The 21,896-nt window shown below is 35.2% G+C and overlaps 1 protein-coding gene across 4 annotated transcripts in view; it reads left to right on the top strand.

Moving 5' to 3' along the window:
• The first annotated feature begins 7,119 nt into the window (after window positions 1-7,119).
• The window catches only part of dtnba (dystrobrevin, beta a), a 29,643-nt gene continuing 14,866 nt past the window's right edge, over window positions 7,120-21,896 (top strand). For 3 of the 4 annotated variants that reach the window (XM_051875256.1, XM_051875255.1, XM_051875253.1), the window contains exons 1-8: window positions 7,120-7,356; window positions 13,606-13,648; window positions 16,319-16,386; window positions 16,487-16,567; window positions 18,697-18,910; window positions 18,986-19,071; window positions 20,685-20,839; window positions 21,641-21,746. In XM_051875256.1, the coding sequence (XP_051731216.1) occupies window positions 16,320-16,386; window positions 16,487-16,567; window positions 18,697-18,910; window positions 18,986-19,071; window positions 20,685-20,839; window positions 21,641-21,746 (709 nt within the window). In that variant the 5' untranslated portion in view covers window positions 7,120-7,356; window positions 13,606-13,648; window position 16,319. The remainder of the gene's footprint in view (window positions 7,357-13,605; window positions 13,649-16,318; window positions 16,387-16,486; window positions 16,568-18,696; window positions 18,911-18,985; window positions 19,072-20,684; window positions 20,840-21,640; window positions 21,747-21,896) is intronic. The other variant, XM_051875254.1, reaches the window with a different exon arrangement.

Raw genomic sequence — 21,896 nt, 5'->3', positions numbered from 1 at the left:
GTTTAATGCAGCATTCTATATGTAAATATTGCATTGTGGTATATGGAGCTGCCTGAAGTGTACATATTAAGTAGACTCACTCCCTCTGTCAAAATTGAGGGAGCAAGGGTCTGTCCATATAAACTTCCCTCGTCTACTTCAAGAAGTGGAACACACTTCAAAATGGCGGCAGGGATTCACCCGAGAGGAAGTGCTTAGGGAAGTTCGCGAGTGCGTGTCTAAAAGTGGAGTGGAACGCAGCCCAGGTCTGTTCTGTTTATGAAGTTTGTCTTTGACTACCTCTTGAATCAACGCCCCCAGGGCATGTTTGCCATCTTGTGGATAAGCTAATTACTGCAAAAATAAAAAAAAAAAAATAAATGCGCATGTGCAACCTACTCAAATCCGGTGGTGAGCGACTCTTCTGATGGCGAAATTCACGTCACGCGCACTGTATGCTGACCCTCGCGTACACGTAAAAAGTGAAGTATACTTTGGGCTTTAGCTATCATATTGCTTTAGAAGACTTTGAATATAACGCACAAATTGTATGAACTACTTTCAAGCGGCTTTTGTCAATTTCTTGTCAAAGATAAACTCCATAACATTTTCTTTTGTGTTTCACAGAAGACAGAAAGTTCACATTTGGATCATGAGGGTGAGTAAATGATGACAGAATGTGCATTTTGGGTTCAACTATATGGTGCAATAGCTTAATAAACATATTAAATAATGAAAATCTAAAAAGTGCACAAAGGTTTGTGTTCGGGCTAGTTTTTGGGTTTGAGGATATATGAAATGGCATTATAGTCAGTATAAAAACAATAGAAGTCAACGGAAAGTGTCATGGTGATAGAAAAACAAATGTGTGTGTGCTTGAATTTAAAAGTTTGGGGTCTGTAAGAGTTTTAATGTTTTTTACAGAAGTCTCTCATGCTCACCAAAGCTTTGATCAAAAATACAGTAAGAACAGTAATATTGTGAAATATTATTGCCATTTAAAATAACTGTTTTCTATTTGAATATATTTTAAAATGTAATTTATTCCTGTGATCAAAGCTGAATTTTCAGCATCATTACTCCAGTCTTCAGTGTCACATGATCCTTCAGAAATCATTCTAATATGATGATTTGCTGCTCAAGAAACATTTCTGATTATTATCAGTGTTGAAAACAGTTGCGCTTCTTCATATTTTTGTGGAAACCATGAGGCTTTTTTCAGGACTAATAGAAAGTTAAACAGCATTTAAACCTATTACATATTCTGTAAGATAGCCTAAATGTCTTTATACTGTCACTTTTATTGATTTTTTTTTTTTTTTTTCTTGGAAAGATCCCAAACTTTAGAACAGTGTTTTAGTGTTTTGGCTCAAGCTTTTTCAGTTGTCAGATGGAGTCATTGAGGGCAGGGTAAGACAATCTCTCTCTCAGTCTGGATGGAGGTTTACAGTAGAGCTGCTGATGCAGTTTATCTCGATCTTCTCTGAATAATTAACGCGCGTGCCAACGCGGCGCCTTCCGTTACGGTTAATCGGGGGAGGCTGGAGGTCGCGTGTGGTGAGCTGGTGTCGTGTTCTGTTTAACCTACATGCGGGTCATTTCCCTTTCATCAGTGTCACTTCACCGACTAAAGGACTGCTCACTAAACACTTGTGCAGGTCAGTTTCATGATTGACGGGCCTCTTTGGGTTCTCTGATGATGGACACCTGGACTGGACTGAACGAAAAAGGTCAATTTCACATTTCCAGCTCTGTTCATATGAGTGATATTGTGCTCATCATGTAGGCTACCATAATAAAATAAAGTAATAAAAATAAAACTTGCCATGACAGGGAGAGAGACAGGAAATCCAAGAGGATTGGGTAATGAAGTGCTCACTATGGGCCAGAAATCCATCACTGTTTCCATGACAACCTCTTTTTTGGTCACTGGACATTTTCCTTATGCACCCCCCCCTCTCTCTCTCTCTCTCTCACACACACACACACACACAAATACATGTTTAATGTGTATTCTAAAATAAAGATAGGCTATTTATGATTGAAATACAACCTTGTTAATACGTTTTATTGGCATTTTAGTCTGAGAGATTTTTTTAAAGAAGCAGACATTCATTTGACGCTTATTTATGATTCTGCATTTTCCAGTTTACTGAAAATCACCGCGCTGTCAGCGCCCTCTGCTGGATAAAACACACTGACTGATGTTCCTGAAGAGAATGTCACCTGTTTTTGGTTTTGTTTTGGTTAACAGGGAAATATCAGTATATTGTGGATAAAATGTCTCGCCTGAAAACTAAAAACAACAACAACAACAAAGAAACAGCCTGACTGACCCATTTATGAAGTACCGCTTCTGACCGCTAGCTGGCAGCGCAACAACATTCAAAATGTTATAACTGACCTTCAGCGAACACTGCACAGGTAGCCTATTTATTAATTTTACTGTTTATTACTTTATCTCCTTTGTTGGAACAAAAACATCTTAAACAAGCCTCAGTTTGTTTACTGGTCTTAGTTGGTTTAAGCTGGCCTTCCAACATGGCCTATCATACACATCTATACGTAGATGGCACATTTGACCGCTCCAAACACGTCTGCGCGCCCGCCATCTTGGAACGGTCAACAGTCGTTAATGCCACACCATTGCGCAGCTTCTGTTTGCAAAGCTGCCGAGATTTAAATTCCCGAATACATTAGGATAACCTTTCACAGGTGAGAATGTGTTGGTTTGTGTTTTTATATGTAGCCTCAGTATTACAGGTTTTTAAACTATTGTAACTTTTTAATGTCATGTTAGACACCTCCGTCTTGTTGTAATGTAGTTTAGCAAAATCATCTGCTTAAGTATATATATATATATATATATATATATATATATATATATATATATATATATTCTATTCATACACGCCGTCTAACTACGTTTGCAGACGCTCAGAACTTAATCTCGAGTGTTCACGGACCGGCTTTGACCGCTCCAATATGGCGGACGGCTTAGGTATAGAGGCCCATAGAAACAGACGGTTATGAGGAATCTATGTATATTTATCTATGCTAAAAACCTTATAAAACCAGCCAACAGACCAGCTAATTCCAGCTAACTATCTTAGGCTCTTTCTTTCTCTTTTCCGCTTTTATTTTATGTCACAGGCAAGAATAATTTTGTTAAGTTTAAGCTAATTAGACAGTAAACTAGACTAGTAAAGTAAATAACTGGTTATCAAGTAAATTAAGATCTTTTGCTGTGGATACTACTTCTCCAATGCCACATGGCATTAATCATGTCTTTTTTCAGAAATCAAATAAAGGCCAACTGAATATATTTCAGCCTCTTTTAAAATTTAGGGCCACAATCAGTACATTACAATTTAATTTACTGATAATCGTTCATTATAATCATGTAAACCACAATCAGGAAAAACTCTTGTGTTGGCTTGTTTATTTGTTTGCAGTAGTATTAGTGCTGTATTTGTACAAAAGCACTTCTTCAACAACCAAACAGCATGCTTGCCAGCTAGTTTCATTTGTGAAGCAGAATTTCTTAAATGTAAAAGTTTTTATTGTGCCAAACCCTTGGAAACCACCAGTTTATGGGCAGAGGCACAGTTAATGTTCAACTCATCTGTGTGGTGCGAGAGACTAAAGGGAAACCGTGTTTATCTCCATCCACATGATCACATTCTACACGGGTTTAACACGGGTTCCTGCCCTTCTAGGATGTCACGGACTCACAGAAATAAACTCGCTGCTCATCAGCTGTAATTCATCTGGGGATGTTACACAACCTACAAACTACAAACATGAAAATATCTTTTAAATAACGACGACTCTCTGGAGAAAGTGCGCTGAGGTTCTGTTGTGATTCAGATAAATAAGAAGTCTTTTGTAGAAATCTTGTTCGCCCTGTGGGACGGATGTAGTTGTAGATGTGCTGATGCATTTTTTGTTTAAAATACAGATGCTGCTAATTTACTGAGACAATGATTCACCATAGATAGAGAGCGAGACGGGAAGAGACAGTGAGACATAACAGCAGGAAGACACACACACACAAAAAAGAGGACTGTGATTAATGAGCTGTGTTTAAATGTGATATCATGTAACACAGGAGAATGTTCTTCATGGCACTACAGGCTTCACAGGTCAGGTTTCAGTCACTGATGTACATTAGGGGTGTGGCCAACCCTTAAGCATGTTGCTAATGCTGGTGGGTGTGGCTAATTATAATGGGTGTGGCTAATTGACTGAATGCTGACCACCCACTTTGTGAGCTGCTTTGGTTTTTTTCCCATTCATCATTCATTTTCTCATTGGCATTGCAAAAAAAAAAAAAAAAAGTTATATACCTTAAAAAGTTATATACCTTAAACTTCCAAACAAGCAAAAAAAAAGTACTTGACCTGTTTTGTGTTGAAAAAACCTACTCATGTTATAACAATAATGATGATTTGGCCAAGAAACCAGACCTGGTACTGGTCACTTTATATATATATATATATATATATATATATATATATATATATATATATATATATATATATATCATTGGGTATAAACAAACAAACAAACAAATAATTAAATTAGTGCCGTCAAAACGATTAATTGCGTACATAAAAGTTTGCGTAATATATGTGTGTATATATATTATTATATTTATATATATTATATATGTCTGTGTGTGCATACACACATATAATAAATATAAATATAATATATATATATATACACACATATTACGTAAACACAAACTTTTATGTTACATACGATTAATCGTGATTAATCGATTTGACAGCACTAAATTAAATACTTTTTGTATAATTTTGTTTGAACAGCAACATCAGTAAGTAACATGAGGAACTCACCATTATTTTAAATTTGTGTTGTGTGGCTATTTGTAGACTCTAGAGGGCAAAGATCCCAAAGGTTTGATTTCATACTGAGGCTGTTTCATTGTGTCATGTGTAAAAAAAAATGGTCTGTAATAACACACAAAAATGAAACAGAACATCTTTTGAACTTGCTCGGTACTGATGTTTACCCAGTAATAATAATGATTGTTTCGGCTCATTGAGTTGAGATATAAGTTTGGTAAACATGCACATCTCTGTCATCTCAGTCATTAGTCCGACCCTTGAATCTAAACATATCTCACGGGTGGGTGAGCTCTGACATCATGCACTACAAACGCAGATGAAGAGTTCACCCAAAAATACACTCATGTTGGTCCAACACTGTGTTATTTTCTTTCTCCAGTGAAACACAAAAGGAGATGATATAGACAACATGTCATTACTCAGCATGCATGACTTACACTAAAAAACACTATAAAAACAATGACTTGCTTACATTTTTCCAAGGCATACGATAGCATAATATTAATTCACTAATCATTCTTCCGCTCTGCCATAGCTCTCAATGATCATTCACATTTGTGTTCAATTAAAAACAGTACTTTTAAAACTATTGTACAGCTTCAGAATAGTTAAAAATTCTTCAGTTGGACATCTGCATTTGTGTTTCACAGAAGAATACAAATAATGCAGAAATAATAGTGGAATGACGTGAAGGAGCATTTTTTAATACAAGCATGATGGCACAGGAACTATAGTACATCTACTTACATTATAAGCCTCTCGAAGTGTAAACCAGAACAGAATTTTGCAGCTATACTCACAATCACTGACTAATATGGTTAGATATTAATAATAATACTGTCAGATATTAATAATACTTAATAATACACCCAGATGTTACTGGTTCACTGCTGTGAGCAGTTAACAAAAAGGGCTCAACAACAACAACGAAAAAAGATTTTTGCTTGACCTGCCAACATTTTCAATAGCTCCTCCACAAATATAGTATATTTTAGCAATATATATAAATACATTGCTATATATAAATGTTATATATATATATATATATACATACAGAGCTGGGTAGATTATTATTTGTAATCAGTTACTGATTACATGACAAAATTTGTAATCAGTAATATAATCTTTTAGAATACACATTTTTGGTAACGTAATCTGACTACTTTTGGATTACATTTAGATTACTTTTGTGCTAACACTTATTTGATGTCACATATATTGTAGGATAATCTTGTAGTATTTTGACAGATACAAAGAAAAAAATATATTCCAAAAAAAATATTCTATTCTCCAACAAGAGCTTCAACAGATTCTTTTTTTAATGTGCAATGTATGGACAGTTAATACTTCAAAATACTAACACTAATGTACTTGTTAGTGTTTGCTGATAGTAACACTGAATAAAACAAAAATCACATCTTATGATTTTAAAACAAATTTACTTAAAATTACGTAAATTTAGAAAACAAATATTGTAAAACATGAAATTCACAGCAATATCACTGCTACATAAAATATTTAATCTTTATTTCATATATTATTATTATATTATTATATTATTATTTCATATATATATATATATATATATATGAAATAATCGGAAAAACTCGAAGAATCACAAACGTATATAAGCGGCAGGTTTATTATGAAAAAAATATAAACGTTAAAAAAATGAAAAATTAGGAGAATCAATGAATTGTGAACAACTTACTGCCATTGTGTAAATAATAAATATATAATAATAATATGTAATCATGTAATCCATAAAAAAGTAACTGTAGTCTGATTACGAGTATTTTAAAAAGTAGTTTACTCTAATTACAAGTACTTGATTTTTGGAATATATATATATATATATATATATATATATATATAGCCTATATAACAATATTTATAAAATGGAAATAAAATAAAATAAATATTTTTTACTAAAAATCATTTACTAATGATTACAATATAACAATGTTCACAATGTATTGATAGATACATATAATTAATAAATTTGTAATTATTTTATTATTATAAATATTATATATAATATATATATTTTAATATATTTAATGTAAAATATATTTTTAATTATATAATATATTATTTAATTATATATATTTTAAATCATATATAAGAATATATATATATATATATATTTTTTTTTTTTTTATTTATTTTTTTTTATTTTGTTTTACTAATACTGGCCCCCAGTCACATGTTGGCAATATTATGTGTAAATACTGAGTGCAACAATGTGTGTCATACTCATACCAATAGAGAGAGAGTGAGAGAGAGAGAGAAAGAGAGAGAGAGAGAGAGTTCATTGAGTCTTGAGTTTCTCTAGTATGGCGATCACACAGAGTCGTTCTGCCGTTACACCGGATCTCGTGAATCATCAACAGCACTGAATCATCGGATACAATGAGAATATAATGAGAAATCAGAGACTGAGATGAGAGTCTGATGTTGGAGGGTTTTAACGGGATCAGAGCGGCGGAAATTCGCTCCGGTGAGTCAAAACCGAACTTCTGCTCTTTACTTCTGTAAACCTCCAGTAAACACACAACTACAAACACAAACATAGAACTATACACGATAATATAACGCTATAAATGATGATATAGCATTATAAACTATAAAAACGTACTCATGTCTGCAGGAAAGAAACTCTAAGCGGTGAATGAGGTGAACATGGAGTTAATGTTTGACAACATGGCTGCTCGCTTTCATCTCTTCATTCCTCTAACTTAAAGACATAAAGTCATTGTAATTGTTAATTAATATAAAACATGTACATATGTAGGGGTTTATTTAAATGCAGATTGAGCAAATCTGTTCCTGCGCATGAAACCGTTTCCGTTAAACGAAAACAACAAGCGCGAAACATCCTGTAACTTCTTACTGAACATCAGAAGTTCATACGAGAGATTTCGGCTCTTCGTGTGTATTTGTGTGTTTATGGAAGACTTTTCAGTTGGTACGTGTATGTTGTGTTGTGTTTCCGTTGTCATTGCGTAGGAAGTCAGAAAGAGGCAAGGCAATAAAAGGCACTGACAAAAATACCATGGTATTACCATGTTTTTTGAACAAGTACCATGATAATAATTCTTTGAAGTGGGCTACTTTGGATCGGGACAATGTTTTACATAAAAGTACTGTTGTAGTACCACTTTATAGTGACTTAATCAGAGGGTAAAACCCTATGGTCCTTTATACCATGGTACTGAAATTCACATACCATGGTATTTATTTACATGGTGCTATTCCAGTGTGTTTCCAAAGATACCATGGTGCAATGTCCATTTAAAAAAGTATGGTACGTATGGTACTTTTTTGTAAGTGATGTACAGTATGCTCATTCAGTACTATGGCACTACCAGCTTTTTGTAAGAATCAGTTGTGTTGTTTTCTATTTGGTTGATCTGATGTTGAACTAGATTGATGATTAAACTAATTTGTTAATAAGTTTTTAACAAATTAAAGGTCCTTATTGAAAACTACTCTGGTCCTATCATGGTACAGTGTTTATATCACTGTTTTTATATATGCTACTACCATTATGGTGCTGTCTTATAATAATAATACCATGGTGCTTTTTGTAATGGGCTGTAACTTTAACTTTGTGCTGTAGTCAGATTAATCTAAGCCAGAGCAAGTCATCAAGTCATCACAGGCAGTGTTTTTCTTTGAAGTTGGACACAATTAGAGTTGATACTGATGTGTTAACTGTGAAGGCTTATGTGCACAGAGGTTTGGTAGAGTTTGAGAGATTATATTTGTGTGCATGTTCATACCAGTCCAGAGAGTCGTCAGGTCGTCACCAAGGCAAAAATAACCATGAGACTGTCTTCATGCCAGGCTGTACTTTTGTATGTGTGTGTATATAAGTGTGTGTGCATGCGAAAGGGGCCCCTGCTGCTCTTTGGCTTCTTAAAACAAAGTGTTTGAAATCCATTTATTCATGTGACCTGGGTAAAAGCTCCCTCACACACACACAGAGAGGTTGACAGAGGTTTGAGATCCGGAATCTTTGGAATGTTTGTCCCCCTCATCGGATGTTCTGCCTACCTGCCACACGCGCGCACACACACACACACACGCATACATGCATGTCCACATCCACCGTGGCATTCAGACAGACCGACGGCCTCCTCCAGAATTAGGATGTCATAAAATAATCCTGTGAACCAGCAGACCCTAAAAGGTTTGTGTTCATTTATTGCTTGTGACATCAGTGTACAGTCCGCAGAAAGACTTGAACCTTTAACACACTTCTGAAACTGAAAGTGCTGGTCATGTTACTAGTTTGAGTTCTGAATCAGTGTAGGTTTAATACAGATGCAGCTGTTCATGACCTCCTCAGAAGTCAAGTTGGCCTTTGTTTACACCAGTTTATTTTTTTTATGATGATGCTGGCTTATACACTTGGATAAAAGTGTATGATAAATGATTTTTTTGTTCTAGGACATTATATACATTTATATATAATATTTAAAGGCACAATATGTCGTTTTTCGCCACTAGAGGTCGCCTATTCAAAACAAAGGCGTAGCTTGATGACGCAGAGATTGAGCGCGGTTTCATGGGAGGTGTCGTCTTCACCTCACAGGTGGTGGAAAAGAATCAGGACGGGACTCGGGCAGAAATCATGTTCTTGGATGAGATTATTAACGTTACTGTAGTATGATCTCTGCTGTGCGAGCCGAACGAGGCCGCTGGAGCGATTGCTAATGAGAGACGAGCGTGACGCACGTCTCGAGAGCAGCGAAACTTTTATTATGTCGCTTCCGGTCAAGTATACGTGGGGTAATGCAGTGCTGTTTATCATATTAGATACATTTGAGAGTGTTGAAAATTATGTTATAACGTTACTCTGTGCGTTCGCTCAGCGGCTGCTATGAGACACTTGTTGCACACTGCAGTAAGCTAGATCGATATTAGTCGTGGTACAAACATGGTACTTGCGGTAAATCAAGAAAACAAGATTCAAAGACTAACCGTGTTGAGCTATATAACAATGATTAGATTTCTGTCTATAAATGTATCCAAACAGTTGTTACCTTGTCTAATAAAATATATAATATGTTAGTATTAGTTAGTATTCCGTATTAGGCCTTGATTTTGTTTTTGGGGTTTACTTGAATAGGTTTTCATGCTTGAATGTTCAAAAAAAAAATTTATTTTCCCCATATTCTCCATCGTTGCAGCACCTCTCTTTCCAGTCTGTCAGTAACGCTCTGTTTAGTTCCGGTCTCTGTGAAGCCCCTCCTTCTGAAAAGCACAATGTGCTCTGATTGGTCGACTGGACCAGTGTGTTGTGCTTCGAGCGTGTTTTGGAAATGTCACTCCTTTTATCATAAGTCTTAATTTCAACACACTACTAACTAACTCAACCAGGACTTGCCCTCTTTATTCTGTGTTTGCCTTGGGCGGGAATTATTTAAATAAGGGATACTGTGACGTGTTCGTTCTTGGAAGAAATGAAGGTGTTTCAGGTAGTTCAGAAACTGATATAGTTTAGTGTGACTTTGGTCTTTGTAACTAAACTTTGCAGACATTTTTCATGCTCAAACAACAACATTACACACTAAAGAAAGTTAATAATGTAAAAATGCATAATATTTCTCTAAGATATTTTTTTTGCCATTACAATTAAGCACATTCCACCTACATTCCCATTTATTGTAATGATTCCAGATGTTTTCCTTTCTTTATTTTTTCTTGGAATATATAAATTAAATATATAAATATATTTAATTTGTCTTTTATTGTCATGAGAATTGGTGTGTGTGTGGGATGGTATATGTGCTTAATTCTCATGAAGTCAAAATCGTCCTTAAAAAAAATCTTGAATTTCCTAAAACAAAATACAACTTCTTATATCTATCTTTTGATTTTGAGGTGAAATATGAGCCGGATGTGTTCTTGACAGGTTTCATAAGTTACCTTCTTCTTCTGTGTGTTTAACTTCTGGGCTTTCAGTCTTATTTGTCTCTCTACGAAATGCAAATAGAGCTCATGCCAGTCCTGTGAAACACAAACACACACGCATAATCTTTCCTGTACTCCGTCACTTCTTTGCTGAATGGATGTGACGTCTTGACCACAGCGACTAAGTTTGATCTTATTTCTGTGCACAGAGACATTGTTCTCCACCAAAGTCTTTCTCTCATTCAGCTCAGAGGAAAGTCTGAAAGGGAGAACAGGGCCGCTGTCCACGGGAACTGTCGGAAGGCTTTTGTTGATCTTCCCTAAGGAGATATTCAATCATTCGCTCCACGTCAGAGAAACTGATATGAGCTGGCGCTGGAAGAAAAGAACAGCTCCTCCATCAGCTCAAAGGAAATTTCTTCAGATGATTAATAAAGACACTTATTAGATGCTAAATATACATGCAGCACTTAAGCACGCATAGTGTGTAAACAAGCAGATGGAGCTGTCAGTTGTGGTCGTCAAAGCAAATGTTACTGTGGTAAATGTTTCCATAACACACAGGCATACACCTCTGTTACTGTAGAGAGTTCAGTACCTCAACCATTCTGTTATAAACTAGCTGAAAATTGCCATAAAACATTAATTAATAGTACAACTTTATTGCATTATTGCATTTTCACAGTTTAATGACTTGTTTAATTATTACCCCACACACAGCTAGAAACCCCACAGTCTTCAGCAAACAAACATGACAATGTCCTGAACTCAGGCTGGTTGACAAAAATGGGCCAGCACTTACTACATTTGTGCAATCCAGCGGTTTGTTGATCATTTATATCTGTTTTTATTGCTAACTATGATGACCTGATCACCTGTCACATTACTACAGTCTTAATATATAGTCAAATTATACAGTCTTGATCCTTATTATTGCAAATGGTAAACATTTTATTGCATTATAAAATATAAAATAACTATATATATATATATATATATATATATATATATATATATACACACACACACACACACATTGTATACAATAGTATGTATTTTAATTATTAAATAATTTTATAAAATTATTTATTTTATTAAGTACACTTTAAATATTGTAAACAACTTTTATATAGCCTATTATATAATTATTAATTATTATTAAATTTATAATAATATATAACTTATAAAATATATTTAAAATAAATATAATAATAATAATATAAATATAATAATAAATGGATAATAATATAATAATATGTATTGTATAATTATTACAAATTATATATATTTTTATATTTTTGGACAAAATACATTTTTAGATAAATTTCAATATATTTTTTATATATTTTAAATAATAAAAAAAATCTGATATGAATAAGGATAAATTTGGCTAAAATGTATTCTTTTTGAAAAATTAAAAATGTTGGCAGTTTGTTGACTGCTTGTATGTTGAGCTCTGGTCTGTAGTCGCTGTTTCATAAATTGCTCACAGCAGTGAACCAATAATATCTGGCAGTATTATTAATATCTGGCTGAAGTATTAATATCTGACAGTATTAGTCAGTGTGAGTATAGCAGCAACATTCTGTTCTGGTTTAGTCTTTGAGAGGCCGTGGTGTCTGAAATAAATGAGCGGCTGAACTCTGGGTTTGACGGCAGGTATGAATGGAGGTTCGAGAATGAACTGCATCAGCAAAGGCTAAAATCCGCCCCAACCCCACACACACACACACACACTCACACACACACTCCTCATATGGCGCCTTTACATAATTGTTTTCCACTTATGGTGTTTGAGTGAAAGGTCATGAGTTTGGGTGGCTGACAGGAATAGTAAACTCACTGCCGCCCATCTGCTCCTCTGCTTCCACTTTGAGGGTGGTTGTGGTTGTACAGAGACGGTGTGTTCGAGTTAATTGTGAACTGTAGCAGCAGTTCAATAAGAGCTGAAATAGATCTGCTGTTGTGTTGACCATGATACAGACTTAAAAATACATTAGACAAATGGAGTGTGCTTTGAATTTAGTGTGTCATTATAGGTGAGTTTCTTCACCTCAACCCTAAATGTGCAGAACTGTATACTGTTTGTGTATTCATGCCTTGATGTCAGTTTAGCCACCAAGGGGTCAGTCCACCTTGTGTCAGTTCCAACATCTACAACAACCTTGTCATAATTTACTTATTCTGCTTTAAGTGAATTAGGTGCTGGAAACATTCCTCAGAGATTTTGGTCCATATTGACATGACAGCATCACGCAGTTGCTGAAGATTTGTTGGCTGCACATCCATGATGTGAATCTCCCATTCCACCATATCCCAAAGGAGCTCTATTGGATTGGGATCTGGTGACTGTGGAGGTCGTTGGAGTATAGTGAACTCATGCTCATGTTCAAGAAACCAGTTCAATCACCTTTCTTCCTCATTCTGATGCTCAGTTTGAACTTCAGCAGATCATCTTGACCATGTCTACATGCCTAAATGCATTGAGTTGAAATGTGATCGGCTGATTAGATATTTGCGTTAATGAGCAGTTGAACAGGTGTACCTAGTAAAGTGGCCGGTGAGTTTATATAATAGCATTATTGGGCACCGTAAGTGCCCTTGAGTAAGGCATCTAACCCCCAATCACTCCCCGGGTGCCACAGCAAAATGGCTGCCCACTGCTCCGGGTGTGTGTGTCCATGGTTTGCAGTGTGTGTGTGTTCACTACTCACTTCTCCTAATGTGTGTGTACTAACTTGGATGGGTGGACAAATGCAGAGGACAAATTGTTACTTCACATATCACTTTCACACTTCTGATCATATCACTTTCTTCCTGTTTTCAGGCCTCTTGATGCTCTCACCTGCCTGACCTACAGCCGAGATCAGGTAACTAACAGCAGGTGTTTCCTCTTGTCTTGTTCTTCTGCATTTCATATTCTAATTGCATGTATTTCACACCTACGCTACAGTTCAAAAGTTTGTGGTCTGTTTTGAAATGCATCTCTTCTGCTCACCAAGGCTGCATTTAGTTGATCATAAATACAGTAAAAACAGTAATATTATGAAATATTCTTACAATTTAAAGTTTCTATATGAATATATTTTAAAATGTAATTTATTCCTGTGATCAAAGCTGAATTTTCAGCATCATTACTCTAGTCTTCAGTGTCACATGATCCTTCAGAAATCATTCTAATATGCTGATTTGCTGCTCAAGAAACATTTATTATTATCAATGTTGAGGACAGTTGTGCTGCTTCATATTTTAAAAATCGTTTGTAACATTATAAAAGTCTTTACTGTCTCTTTTGATCAATTGAATGCATCCTTGCTGAATAAAAGTATTAATTTATGAATTTTTTTATTGCTGACCACAAACTTTGTGTATGAAATATGACAGTCTTTCATACCTTATTTCTTCATTAAAGATCGCTGTTATCGAAACATTAAACCGTAAAAGAAAGTTTCAGTACCACCGCTGAAGTCAGTGTGTTTGTGTGTTTTTGGAGCTGGTGTGTGTTAATGATTTTTAGCGTGTCTGTGTGATGAGTGTTAATGTGAGTTCAGGACTCTGGAATGTTTTAGCAGTGAGGTGCTACACGTCTGGGCCGACTGTTTGAGAAATAATTCCCACTCAAGTGTGTGTGTGTTCGTGCAGAAACACCTAAAATAGTTCAAATAAAGGGATTTTAAGGCAATAAAGACACAAAATGACAATGTCATTCGATTGAAGAAGACGGTGAATGAATAAAAGAACAAGTTCTTATCAAGTGTTTGGATCATGACAGTTATAGTTGAGTTTTGTTTTACTTAGCTGTTGTCAGTTTTTGTGCCTCTGTGTCCCAGGGGATTATGGGTAAGTCTCACCGGAGACCCTCAAATCCCCACAGGAATGTGTGTGTACACATGCTTCAGTGCTTTGCAGTAAAAGAGATTTGATTCTGTTCTTTATTAAGATGCAACTGTTTGGGAAATTCAGTTGTGTGTCAGTTGTCAATGAATGTCTCAATAAAGTCATTGTTGAGGGTTTTTAGCACATTGGAATGTAGTTGCTAGGGTGTTTTGGGGTACTTATATAGTTTAAGTATAGTACACTATATATAGTGTATGGGTCATTGATGAATAAGGTTTTTAAAAGTGTAAAAAAACAATTAATTTTGAAGTTTTATTAAGTGTTAACAATGAGATTATGTGGTTTTTATAATCAATTAACACTGCTTTTGTCATTTTTTTTTTTTTTTCTTTTTTTACAAGATGGACAAAATTTGTCACCAAAAAAGTTAAACCAAAATTTCGGTTTTACCTAATGCTAACAGGCTGATATCTAGCTAGCTAGTTAGATTGCTAGCCAGCTAGCAAAAGGACAATCAAACATTTTATATTTAGTACAAGTTTTTAAAATATTACAACATTTTCCATGTTTTATAGCGGTTGTACCGAATAACCTGATGTTTCGGGACATGCGTATGAGCAAGTGAAAACATGAATTTTTCAAATAGTTAAGAGAGAGTTAGTTACTTTGCTTCACGACCATGTGGTCCTTTGCAGGTGTCTGAATGAAGTCACATCCTCTCACATGACATTGAACGCATGACTTGAGCCAAAATATTCCCTTTATATTGGTTACTCCAAATGACGTTTATGAAATTCATTTTTCCAGACATTATTTCTCATAACAAAGCAACGTTATAAAATCATGCCAGAATAAAAAATATATACATTTATTACATTTTAAGATATTTTAATAACGAATGAAATGCCTGTACTGGCCTTTTAACGGTTAAACCGAATGACCTTTAGACACTTTAAATCTTTAAAATACCTTTTATATGTAGCAAAATATAATTAAAACCTTTTGGATTCAATAAAAGAGATCTAGTTGTACTACCTTACGTAGTTTGGATGTCATATCTTTGTTTTTTATTATTATTAAGGCCTTATTATGACCCGGCACATTGACACTTATATATAGTAATAGAAGTAATATAATCAATAAACTATTAACCTTGTAAAGTGTACTTGATGGGCATTTATCAAAACCCAATGCAAATAAACATCAGGCATGTGATGAAGGTCATGGGACCGAAACATTGCTACATAAATTTCGATAAGTTTTGTTTTTGTTTTGTTCACAATGTGAGCCACGTGCTCGCAAATCCTCATTATAACCAACAAAGTGTAAACACGATGTAAATAAGAGATTTATTGACTTAATTCAACAGTTTTTGCTTTGTGCCGAAATTGGTACTGAGAAGAAAAATTCAAAATTTTACTGGTGTTGGTACTGACTACTAAAATTTTGGTACCATGATAACCCTAGTTACACATTATGCAAAAAAAATGTCTTTATTTATTTATTTTAGTTGCAAAACATAAAAAATTCTATCATCAATACATGTCGTTTCCATCATGCATGGTTTTAAAAATCCACATCATTACAGATGCAAAAATCCACTTGAAGTTTGATCAGGGCTACAATGTGACAGATATTTTAATGTGTGTGAAATAATCAAATAATCATCCATCTATATTTCATTTCTCTGTGTGCGTCTCCAGGATGATAGAGGAGGCGGGACGGAAGGGGAATGTCATGGCCGATAGGAAGCAGATCTTCACGGACATGAGTGAGTTCTGCCCACCATGTGACCTTTGACCCTACTGCAAGTGTTTGTACACTTGTGCATTTGAATATGCAATGACTGATGTGTGACTTTGATTCTTCAGAGACGCAGAATTATGACACCATCCAACTGTCCACGTACCGCACCACCTGCAAGCTCAGATTCATTCAGAAAAAATGCAACTGTGAGTATTTCACTTTAAAGCACAACTGACTAATAATGCAGAAGATGCATTTTCATTGTCAGCAAGTTCAAAAATAAGCTCAGCATGAACAAAAACTACTTGAAAAGTATGAAATGTGTTGCAAGATAAGCCATAAATACACTACTGTTCAAAAGTTTGGGGTCAGTAAGATTTTTTTTTTTTTTTTTTTGGATAGAATTAATACTTTTATTAAGCAATGATTAGGGGTGTGATGAGACAGTTAGCTGACGAGACACAAGATTGAGTTCACGAGACGAGATTTTTACACAGTATTTTTAAGAAATCCTCAATGATGAAATGTATGACTAGAAAAATAGTCTGCAGCCAGGTGCATTTGAAATGTTTTAACTAATCATCTTGTAATGAATGTCATTTCAGTTCTACTTTCTAAATATTAATTATCATATGTAGTAAAAGACAACAATACTGAAGCACTGTAAAAGGTTTTGCCACAAACTCAACTGACTGGCTTCTCTCCTGTATGATTTCTCTTCAGACCTTACTGTACATGAATTATGAGCTTCTACAGCCATTGACCTCCTAACTGAACTCCTTTCCACAAACTGGTCATAGAAATAAAAACGGTATAAATAAAAATAAATAACACAGTTTTCTTTTAGTCATATTAAGTGCAAACAATAAGTGCAACCATAATCAAAGTACTCTCTCAATATTCAAAGTGCATACAGAGACCAAATTTTTCTATAAGCATGATGCAGAGCTGAGAGATGGTTACAACTACACAGCTCAGCCTAAGATAGCTTTCATACTGGGAGATATTTGCATGCATCAGGGAGCTGCTTTTAAAATGCGGGGTATTGAAATCGCATTTAAATACACGTTTTACTTTCGCTTTCAGGATTGCTCGTACTCTGTGAATAGGGAACGGTAGTGCTGAGCACGAATTCTGCAAGATCAGACATTTGTCAGACGCTTAAGCTCTGTTGTGCAACGAATCCTCTGCTATGGTTATCTTGTCACTTACTCTTGTCACATGAATATGTATCACTGTTTCCACAAAAACATGAAGCAGCAAAACTGTTTTCAACACTGATAATAATAAAAAATGTTTCCTGAGAAGCAAATCAGCATATTAGAATGATTTCTGAAGGATCATGTGACACTGAAGACTGGAGTAATGATGCTGAAAATTCAACTTTGATCACAGGAATAAATTACATTTGAAAATATATTCAAATAGAAAACATTTATTGTAAATAGCAATAATATTTCACAATATTACAATATTGCAAACAATAAGTGCAACCATAATCAAAGTACTCTCACAATATTCAAAGTGCAAACAGAGACCAAATTTTTCTATAAGCATGATGCAGAGCTGAGAGATGGTTACAACTACACAGCCCAGCCTAAGATAGCTTTCATATTGGGAGATATTTGCATGCATCAGGGAGCTGCTTTTAAAATGCGGGGTATTGAAATCGCATTTAAATACGCGTTCGCGTTTTACTTTCGCTTTCAGGATTGCTCGTACTCTGTGAATAGGGAACGGTAGTGCTGAGCACGAATTCTGCAAGATCAGACATTTGTCAGACGCTTAAGCTCTGTTGTGCAACGAATCCTCCGCTATGGTTATCTCGTCACTTACTCTTGTCACATGAATATGTATCACTGTTTCCACAAAAACATGAAGCAGCAAAACTGTTTTCAACGCTGATAATAATAAAAAATGTTTCCTGAGAAGCAAATCAGCATATTAGAATGATTTCTAAAGGATCATGTGACACTGAAGACTGGAGTAATGATGCTGAAAATTCAGCTTTGATCACAGGAATAAATTACATTTTAAAATATATTCAAATAGAAAACATTTATTGTAAATAGCAACAATATTACTGTTTTTTTTTTTACTGTATTTTTGAGCAAATAAATGCAGCCTTGGTGAGCAGCTTTCTTTCAAAAACATTCAAAATCCCAAACTTTTGAACAGTATTGTATGTTAAAAATGATATAGGATTACAATTGAAAGTTTAAAAGTGAGTTTTTAATGCCACTTGTTTATTTGTATTATATGTAGAGTAATCTGGACTGACATAGTAAGGCTTTTCCTGAGAAATTCCCTTTATTTGATGTATTTTCTCTCTCAGTGCATCTGGTGGACGTGTGGAACATGATCGAGGCGTTCCGTGATAACGGTCTGAACACGCTGGACGTCTGTACCGAGATCAGCGTGGCTCGGCTGGAGACCATCCTCACCTGCATCTACCAGCAGCTAAACAAACGACTGCCCACCACACACCAGATCAACGTCCAGCACAACACCAGCCTGCTGCTCAACTTCTTGGTGGCGGCACACGACAGGTGAGTGTGTGTGTGTATGCTGGTTTTGTATTGTATTTGTGGAAGTTTATTTGACAATGTGACTGTGTTTTGCAGTGATGCTCAGGGAAGGCTAACAGTGTTTTCCGTCAAAGTGATGCTCTCGGTGCTGTGTGGAGGGAAACTGGTTGATAAACTTCGCTGTAAGTTCATGCACCAATAGCTATGTTCCTCGAATTTTGTGATATCGCATTAAAGAACCCTGGATGAAAAGATGCGAATAATTCTAAAAATGTGCATAAAAATACACAATTGAGGTGGATCATTTTTAATCAGATAAGAAGACTGCATAAACTACGATGGAAACACATTTACTGAATAAATCCCTCGATGCGCAACAAAAAAACTCACGTGACTTTGCCTCAACAGAGGATGTGATTGGATAACTGGACTAACCAGCGGACCAATTGCATCACAGCATCTCAAATGTTGGTTTGATCATTCTGAAATTCCTGAGCCAAAGTCTGTCATCAGAATGATTTTGTTTAATTCCCTCCCAGAACTGTCTTAAACGATTGCGTTCCCAAAAACCGAACGCAAGATAACATGACAGCGTTTATTGCGTTTCGTCTGTGCGCTCTGAGATGCGAGTCATTTATGATGTAGTAGAAAAGAGCCACAGTTTCTTCCCCAATTACAGCAACTTCTATTTTTATTAGATATTTTGTGCCATTTTCCCAGGAGGTGACAATTTTGTTTTCTTGAACACATGGGATGGAAACAGTGCTTTATTCGCAAATGTTTTATGCAATATTTTACAGGATTAGTTCACTTCAGAATTAAAATTTTCTGATAATTTACTCACCCCCATGTCATCCAAGATGTTTATGTCTTTATTTCTTCAGTCGAAAAGAAATGAAGGTTTTTGAGGAAAACATTCCAGGATTTTTCTACATATAGTGGACTTCACTGGGGTCCAACGGGTTGAAGGTCCAAATTGCAGTTTCAGTGCAGCTTCAAAGGGTTCTACACGATCCCAGACGAGGAATAAGGGTGTTGTCTAATGAAACAATTGGTCATTTTCTAAAAAAAATAAAAATGTATATACTTTTTAACCACAAATGCTCGTCTTGCACTGCTCTGCGATGCTCCATGCATTATGTAATCATGTTGGAAAGTACCGCGGTAGGGTGAAAAACTCCATCTCGTTTTCTCTTCCAACTTCAAAATTGTCCGACATCGTTGTTTTACCTTTTTTTGTAAAGACTGTTTGACGTTCTCTTTGTAGACACTGGATCGGTACGTCACACGTGACCTTTCTAACGTGATTACGTAATGCGTGGCGCATCGCGGAGCAGTGCAAGACAAGCATTTGTGGTTAAAAAAAGTATACAATTTTTATCTTTTTTAGAAAATAACCGATTGTTTCGCTAAACAAGACCCTTATTCCTCATCTGGGATCATGTAGAGCTCTTTGAAGCTGCACTGAAACTGTAATTTAGACCTTCAACCCATTGGTAACCACTGAAGTCCACTATATGGAGAAAAATCCTGGAATGTTTTCCTCAAAAACCTTAATTTCCTTTTGAAGAAAGAAAGAAAGACATAAACATCTTGGATGACATGGGGGTGAGTAAATTGTCAGGAAATTTTAATTCTGAAGTGAACCAATCCTTTAATCTTTCACACAAGTAAAATTTGCAGCTTGGAAACATAGCTGAATGTTAATAGTGCCATAGCTGTGAGATTTCAGTAGTGCCGCCCACTAGTGGACAGATATACGTTGAAATAACGAGCGTGTTTGTGTGTGTGTTAGATATTTTCTCTCAGATATCTGATTCTCATGGTTCGATGCTGATGCCCAAGTTCGACCAGTTCCTGCAGGAGGCGCTGAAGCTTCCCACCGCCGTGTATGAGGGGCCATCGTTTGGCTACAAGGATCACTTTGCCAGATCCTGTTTTCCTCAACAAGTAACAGTTTTACACATTTATTCTTTTTGTCTTGTTAGTGTTGTTTGCTAAGCATCAGTGTTATTGCTCATAGTTAGGGTTAGTGCACAACTTGAACATGAATAATACTTGAAATCATGCAGCTTGGTGTGGGGTTCTCAATTAAGGCAAAAATCATAATCAAAATTATTTTGGTCAAAATTGACATCATGATTATTTAATATGATTACCTATTGATGCTGGAAACATCATGGATTTACTGAACTTAAAAATTAGTTATGTAAATAAAAAACATATACACTACTGTTCAAAAGTTTGGGGTCAGTATGGTTTTGTTTTTGAAGAAATTAATACTTTTATTTATTCAGGATTTAATAAAATGATAAAAAATGAGAATGATTTCTGAAGGATAATGTGACACTGAAGACTGGAGTATGATGCTGAAAATTCAGCTTTGATCACAGGAATAAATTACATTTTAAAATATATTCAAATAGAAAACAGCTATTTTAAATTGTTATAATATTTCACAGTATTACTGTTTTTTCTGTGTTTTTGATCAAATAATTGCAGTCTTGCAGTCGTGACAAGACACTTATAGTGATTAAAAATAAATATATAAAAAATACACAATATACAAAACAAACAATGGACAATATATGTATGTACAGGTATGTTATATACAGTGCAAGGGAATGTGAATAAGAGTTATGCTGTGCTAAATAAATATGAGTATAAATAGTGTTTTGTATTGCACATTTTATTTATTTACTGTGTGTATGTGTGTGTGTGTGTGTGTGTGTGTGTGTGTGTGTATAACAGAAGAAGGTGATGCTGAACATGTTTCTGGATACTATGATGTCAGATCCTCTTCCTCAGTGTCTCCTTTGGCTTCCTCTGTTGCATCGGCTGGCAAATGTGGAGAACGGTAACACACGCTCAGAATATTATGTGCTAATTTATTACTTTTTTATACTGCAGTGACAAAGCTAGAATTTTTCCTTATCCCTAACGTCATGAACATTTATTTTGTAGTTTAATATTCATATATTCCAGCACATTGAATCTCTCTTTTTCT

Source organism: Ctenopharyngodon idella, chromosome 20 (assembly GCF_019924925.1).
Source record: "Ctenopharyngodon idella isolate HZGC_01 chromosome 20, HZGC01, whole genome shotgun sequence".
Classification (NCBI taxonomy): Eukaryota; Metazoa; Chordata; class Actinopteri; order Cypriniformes; family Xenocyprididae; genus Ctenopharyngodon; species Ctenopharyngodon idella.
The sequence above is the reverse complement of the archived record's forward strand: the minus strand, read 5'-3'. Positions and strand labels throughout refer to the sequence as shown.